At 37.2% G+C, this 7692-nt stretch overlaps 1 protein-coding gene across 1 annotated transcript; it reads right to left on the reverse strand.

Annotated features, from left to right (window-relative positions):
* Nucleotides 1-4084: 4084 nt before the first annotated feature.
* Nucleotides 4085-7063, reverse strand: LOC113107855 (angiopoietin-related protein 7). Its single transcript, XM_026270647.1, has 5 exons — nt 6510-7063; nt 5414-5514; nt 5124-5318; nt 4780-4975; nt 4085-4700 (listed from the first exon to the last, which is right to left on the reverse strand). Exons 1-5 carry the CDS (start codon nt 6862-6864, stop codon nt 4531-4533), a joined length of 1017 nt encoding a protein of 338 aa, XP_026126432.1. The 5' UTR covers nt 6865-7063; the 3' UTR covers nt 4085-4530.
* Between the last annotated feature and the right edge of the window lie 629 nt (nt 7064-7692).

Consider the following 7692-nt stretch of genomic DNA (forward strand, 5'->3'; position numbering starts at 1 on the left):
TCCTAAAAAAGAACATGGTGGAAAAAACAAACAAATCTGAAACTCAGATGTACTGATTTCCTCTGGTTCAATATCCGTATCCTATCCAGAGAAGTCATTAATGTTAATAAATGTACATTATTTCGGTTTTACAGCATGAGTAAACCCTAATGAGGCACTATAGTTTATTCTTCTCCTGTTCACTTAGATGATCACATTTCTTTCCATATTTAGTATGATCTCATTGTTGAAGACCGAATGAATGGTGCATTTGTTCAGTTATATTCCAGTACAACAAATAGAGCTCACACCCTTCAGTAGTGACATAGCAAATGGGCAGTACATTTAGAGAGTTGTGAAGTAAAGAGTTCATGCAGTGAGGGTCTGTTATATAAACATTTTTTGGGTTAGATGCTCCATTCTGGCCCGTTAAATATACTATTCTAGTTGGTTCTTCTCTTCTATATCTAAAGTCTTGCTTTTCTGTTTTTCCTTAGGACCCACTTCCCTTGAGAGATGACAATGGAATTGTTCTGCTCGGAGAGCAGAGGTCCTGAAAACTAAGCAGAAATTAAAATATGCACTCTGTCCTCATTTTTTAAATACAAACACTTACTGTAATGAGTTGACAGACTCTGGAATTGGAATGCCGGTAGATAAATGGTAGGAACACACAAACACAGGAACACTACGAGGAGACAAAGGAGATCGGGAGACTTGGAATGATAGTTCAGGTCAGTTGCTTAGCATGAGCAATGAGTCCTTTCCACAATGGAGACCATACAATGTGGTGCTGGTGATTAGTAAATGACGGTCATGTGCGGGTGATCAGAACTCCGGTGATTGGGATTGTTGTTGAATGGGAGAGCCTGGTGTTTCCGCGACACCTACATGCTGTACTGTATATTTAAAAGGTCCAATTACACTGTATGCACCAAACATATTTTGCCGTTTTAAGCACCAAACCATGAAGTGTCTCAGGTTTCCTCCACTGTTCCTGAATTGATTGTTTGTTTTGAAATGTCTTCAGGTTTCATTTTAAATGTGGTTTGTGATTTTCTGGAAGGTGCTTTAGGATTTGAGTTCCCCCTTGTTTCCTCCATAACGGTTTAGGTGTAATGTCCTTTACAGAGACATTTGCTAGTGTGTTCTGTTCAAAGTTTTAAAATAATAACTGTTTCATCTGATCTGATGGCTTTTCAAGAATAAAAATTAAGATGTCCAAAAACAATAAAAGATGCTTAGTGATAAATCTTTTATTGATCTGTCTTGATAAACATAGTTTCCCTGATTTATTAGTCTGGGCAGGACATATCGAAGTAAAAAAAAAAAAGGAAATGTACATTTGATGACTGTATTGAAAACTAATTCGAAAAAATCTCCCCTTAAGATTTAATATGAAGCACAGTGATAAATGTAGCATGGCTAATGGTGCATAGTTTAAAAAAGGGTGTAATTTATGGTGTTGAATGGCACTGGTGCTTCCTCCTCGTCTGCTCTTCAGTGCTGTTTATAATGTCAAGGCTGCTGAACCATGAACCATATTTTAAAGGATACTCTACCCAAAAGTGAAAATTCTTTCATTTAGCCACCCTAATGTCTTCCTAGAAGTATATTACTCTCTTTCTTCAGATCAAACTATAAGTACATGTAATGCAAGTGGATTGCATGACGCAAAACCTAATTTCATTTGCTTTTGAGTCACTGTTTGGGCCCGACCTGCTCTACAAAACTAGAACAGCATGTTTATTATGGAGTAGCATATAGTTAGGAATGTTTGACTAAGTCTTAACTAATCTAAGATGGACTGATCTTCAATTCTGAGCTCATCCTAATGTTTAAGTGATGTCTGTTCTCGTCATTGTTTCCATACACCTTTTTATTTTACACAGCAGCCTTGCAGAGTCCCTTTTTTCCTTTTCTTTTTCCCAACCTTTTAATTTGACTTCTTCCTCTTTTAATCTATTCAGTATCTGGCTCGGGCCTCCCATGGACCTGTTTTTAATTCCAGAGGACTTAAGGAGTGCTTGAAGATAATTTCAATGCATCCCAGCTGCTTCTACCTCTCCAGTATTTCCCTTCAACACACTTCAGTCTTAGCAAAGGCCTTTGTTAGCTGTGAACTTATTTTTCTTCTTGAATTTGGAAAAAATTATGATGGGTGCCCTTTTGTCAATTGGTGGTTAAACAGATGTTTTTAGTCTCAGGTCACTTTAATCACTTTAAGCACTGACTTTAATTTGCTTGATTGAGCTAATATCTTTTTGGAAAACTCTGAATACTCAAACACAAACATTGCTTGAAAAGCATCTGCTAATTTAGTTAGAATAGGTAGAATTGATTTATCTTTGCATTATCCACAAATGTAAACTCTCAGTACATTTCAGAATGGAATTAATAATGATCAGCTGTCTAGTCAAAAAGCTTGTTATTGTGGAAAATAGACTTCCCGTCTAACCCTTACACTATGCATCTTACGAATCTTCCAATCCCCCAGACAGCACACAGAGACTCACTCACTGGCTAATTCATATTGCACACAGAAATGGTTAGAGTAATTGCCGGTTCATGGTCAGAATAAATTGCCAGGGACATCTACTTTACAACCTTTATCTCGTCAAACTATGAAGAATATCTGTGTTAAACAGCACACAGGTGGCCATTGCATGGCTCTGTGCCATGTTATTTAAGTGCTTATTCTTTTGTCACACATGCACATGCTTTATATTAAATTAGTGCCTCCTAATAGAAAAACATTTGTTGGTGATTTTATTATTATTATTATTTATTAAAAAAAAAATTTTGCTTTATGTTGTTTCTGTGTCTTTTTCTATATGTTTCTGAGCAGTGTTTGTCTGTGTTTGTTACTGAATGTTCTCCCCCTTTGTCTAAATAATGCATCTCTGAATTAGTAATAAGGCATTTTCTCATGGAACTTCAACTTAACCAGTCCTCTGGCCTGGTACTGATTGTTTTCTGTTTCTGTTATTGTTTTGTTTTGTTTGTGTTCAATCATAATAAAACAAGAACAATCTTTTGTGTGGTAAAGAACAAAGAAGCTCAGAAATGATGTGAAAGTTAGAGAGAAAGATTGATTTGTTAGTTTATCGTGATTTTTGATGACTTTTTCTTTCTTTTTTTGTGGGGGGAGGGGGGGGGGGGTTCCTTAATAAAAATACCAAGATCAAGAAATAACCTCAAAAGGGTCTGCAAAGACATGAGGGTAATTACATGATGACAGTTTCCTCTAAAACTATTACTAATAGTGATCAAATGATTAATGGTTCCTTTTTTTTTACTTTTGTGCCATTAAATCATTTTATATACTTTAAGTATATACATTTGCTTATTGTTCTGGTGTGTTTTAATTTAAGTTAAGTGCTTTCAGTTGAACAAGATTTGTACATTTACTAAAATATTTTTTTCACTTGGCTGTTTCTGAAGGGACTCTTGAGTGACAAACACCTATGCTTTAGAGTTTCATGTCGGGTCTTAAATGACATGAAGAACGGCTTTGAGAAACAAATTATGTCAATCAGTTGGGAACACAGGAAGTCCTCCAATGCACTGAAAGGTCATATAAGGCCATACAGTTCCTGGAAGCATAACCTTAACTGGACCTCCCAAAATGCACGGAGAATTCTGCACTAGCTGAAATTAAATAGAGTGTGTTCATGTTAATCTAGGTTTTGTGTATTATCGGAAGAAATTATTCTATTTATGTTTTCAGGCGATGGTTTGATATTTATGGTTATTTTTTTTATGAATAATCTTCACCTTGCTGGTCCCTTTTTTTTTTCATGTTATCTTTTTCATTTTGTGGTTGTCTGTTAGGAGTCTATGGATGCTGTCTGCATAACCTGGAGGAAATAGTTGTATGAATCAATCTTGACAAAGATCATATTAATTCTGTGATCGACAGTCAAGGCAACAACTGCTTGATGAAGTGGTCAAGCAAATAGAGTGGCTGTTCTTGAATGGCACTTCTAGTACTTATAGTTGGAGGCAATGTGATTTTAGTATGTTGTATGTATTTTGTGTTTATTTGTGTTTGTCACTCCCACTAATTACTTTTTGTTCTTTTTGTAATAAAGCAGACACACAGTTTTTAGGTAACACCGAAAGGGATTTTTTATTTTTTTTATATACAATTAATAATCATCCAATATAACAATTTTTACACTGTTCAATTTTCTGTACCAGTGAATTTACTATAATGTCTCTAAACTGTCAAATTGTTTGTAATTGTATATTTTATGTGAATGGCTTATTGTCAGCTTGTTGCTTAGTCTTGTCTAGTCTTTTAGTGATCATGTGCATAAAATCCTCTAGAAAAAGCTAAAGAAAATAAAATATTTAAGAGATAAATACCATGTATAAAATGCAATTTACAATCAAACATCGTTTCATCACATATTCAGTCCTATCATTCTGTTATACAAATGCATTCCCCCTGAAAAAGTTTGCCCAGTTTAAGCTTTAGATTATGTGTATTCGTTGATGCCAAGGTTTAGTGGTGAGCAGGAACATAAATTGAGTTTTGCCAAGTCTTTATGGTACAAAGCTCTGTGGTCGGATTTTCATCTCCACGCGTTTCAATGAGTAGTTTGGTCCATGCCATCCGTACCAAGAGATGCCATCTGAATTCTTGGTATGTGACCCATAGCGGTGTAACACACCATTTAGATTGGAGTCAGTGCAGCAGTTGTACCAGTATCCACCTTTGAAAGAACCCCAGTGAGGTTAAGTCAAAGAGTTCATTAAAACAACAGAATTTTGTGTGGTGGGTGTTTGTTTTACCTTGGCGAAGTTCTGCGCAATTGTCCACACATTTGTCATTGTCTTTGTCTTTAGTGCTGAAGTTGGTATTATTGTGGTAACGCAGAGAGTCACCAGCATTTCCACTGTAATTTGCAATGAAAAGCTTGTAGCTGTTCATCTCGTTGCTCACTGTAAAGAAGCCATATTCAGCGTAGCGTGTCTTACCCTCCCAGTCCTACCAGAATAGAAAAAAAACAACAACAAAAAAACAGACTGTGTCATATAAGAAAGCTTGCTTTAAGTGATATTGACCTTTAATATTTATGGATTCATATTTCTTTGAGACATATTTCTACTTTGCTTTCATTTATGTGCATACTTGCCTCCATCTCTATTCTCAGCACTGTTGGCTGTCTGGTCAGACGGAAGATTTGTTCGTTGCCAAGCCAGAAGTCACCACGGATTGTACCAAAACCATTCTTGTACTGCTTCCAGTCGCGGTTGAAACTTGTCAGCCCTATCTTGCGTCTCTGAATGACGGTCCAGCCACCACCATTGTTCTCCATGTCACAATACACCTGGAGAAACCAAAAACATCTGGGGATTCATGACATATCTTCTTTCAAATTGAACACCCTTCTTGTTTGAAGACTTGTTGAATATTCAGACTTACATTTAGTTCAGGTGTTCCAAGGAAATCATCTTTTGGTAGTTTATACTCTCCGGAAATTTTGTAGTTCTTGTTGTAAAGGGATGCACAATCATAGATTGCATCTAAGGGAGAGATAATTCTTTGTTTAGGTTTTTAAAGCCAGATGCTTTTGGAAAACAAGGGATTTCAACCTAGTGGGCACCACAAATAGAAGAAATTTCAGTGTGCTTTAAGCTACAGTATGTGTGTCTGTGCAGCTAGCACTTTCCTAACAAAGGCTCACTGTTTGCATGGTTGGAAGTGGGAAAAAGGAAACACTGCATGACAAATGACTAAATTGGAAATTCAAGTACAGCTTTGCATCCTGCTTCATTTAACATCTCTTTCTGGTTTGAAAGATTAATAGTCAAGTAGTTTTGGGGGAAAATGCTCCATCGTTCTTGTGGATTCAGAGTAGGAATCACAAATCACCTGCTGTGACTTGACAACTGTTGTAAAGCCAGACATTCCTGCACATACTGATTATTACCTACTGATTACCTCTAACTGCTGCCCAGACATTTCACAGCTCCTTGTTAATGGTTCCCTAAATTAAAATGTGTGTGTTTGAAGAATTCCATGTGCTAGCATTAAAATTTGTTTAGATGAAACAAGAAAAAAAACCTTCGTTTTTATTTTGCCCTCTAATTTTCTCGTCACATTCTACAGTATGATACACTTTGCTGTAAATTTTGTCTTAGTTCTAGAGATAGAGGGCTGTTTCCTCCATGTTAAAACATTATTAAAGATTGAGTTTTCGAAATTACCCAATAAATAATCATGTAAATGTTTGAGAAAAATGTCTAATAAATAAAAATACAAGGAACGTATAGCTAGAATAATCACTTAAACCATATTTACATTACTATTTCCTTGAACATGAGGTGGGCATTTGGTTTAGATGGTCTACACTATCCCCTGACTTAACAGGACATCCATCGATGCTCTAAGGTATGTCAACAGCCAGCATATGTGGCCTGTGACCCTGCTGAGTTCAGAAAGTAGAGTAACACATGGGGTGTGCTTGAAACTAAGCTTTCCAGCACATGTTTAGTTATGAGAGTGTGTCAAGACTCACCTGAAGTGCTCTGCTGTGGAGCAGATTGGGCGGCCTGCAGCTGTATGATTTCGATCTTATTGTAGATTTCTGAATACTTGCTCTCGGCCTCTGTGACCCGGGCCTCATGCTGCTGGTTAAGCTTTTCCAACTCCATCATCTGCCGCACAACCTTCATAAGATCAGAGTCCTGCTTCTTGCTCATTTCTTCCAGCATGCTGCTCAGACTTGCCATCTGAACCTTTAGTGAGCGCACCTCATCACAGCATTGTGCTGGTTTTGCTGGTTTGGGTGTTGCCAAGTTTCTCTTGAAGGAACTCTGAGCCATCGTTTGACCTAGGAGTAGCAGCAAAAGAGTCAAGAATGTAGCTGTCATCTTCACACTTTTCGTTATTATGTGCGGAGAAAGTTTGAGTGGTCTGTCTTTTGTGGAAGACGCTGATCGATCCCGACTGTGTTTCTCTCTTGAATACTTGTCAGATGAGGGGACAGGATAAAAATGTATCTTTAAAAAACTCTTTAGAATGAAGTTTAGTACTGTAGAATATTCTCCGACCAGGTTTCTCTCCTCTGCACTTCAGAATCAGATGTCTGCTCATACTGAGGGCCTGCAGTGGATGCAGCTTAAATATATTTTCACGAGTGCTGTGCCCTCCCCTTTTGCTCAGCCCCACAGTCATTGACCCCCCCACCACTAAGCCCTCCCCACCCTTTCCCCCTGCTGAATTTTTTTCCCCCGCCTCTCGTCTGGTCACGCCCGTCAACATGTGTGCCATGCACCTCACAGTACTTAAATTTTGTACAAGTGGAGTTTGTTTGTATACAGCAGATTGCATAAAGACGCTTTGTTCTGTGAAAGTCATACATTGTCTGATATTCTGATCTTTGCTCTTCCATATGCGCCCTGTTACTGGTGAAAAGGACTTGTGAGAGGAAGTTTTGCTTTTTTTTTTTTTTTTTTTTTTTCATTCTTTTAATTTCTCAGAACCAGCTTGTAATTATTGCAGTAAGTGCTAGGTGAAATGCTTCTAGCTTTTTATCTACCAATCAAAGGAGTGGTTCTTATTTTATTTTTTTTTCAGGTGGTAGGCCACTTCAGAAGTTAAACAAAAATTTGGATCAGTTAACTCAACCAAATAACATATTTTCAATAATCCTGTCTTTAGCTACGAGGCATAATTTTTCCCAAAAATTTTTTCCTGTT

This window comes from Carassius auratus, chromosome 8, assembly GCF_003368295.1.
Source record: "Carassius auratus strain Wakin chromosome 8, ASM336829v1, whole genome shotgun sequence".
Lineage (NCBI taxonomy): Eukaryota > Metazoa > Chordata > Actinopteri > Cypriniformes > Cyprinidae > Carassius > Carassius auratus.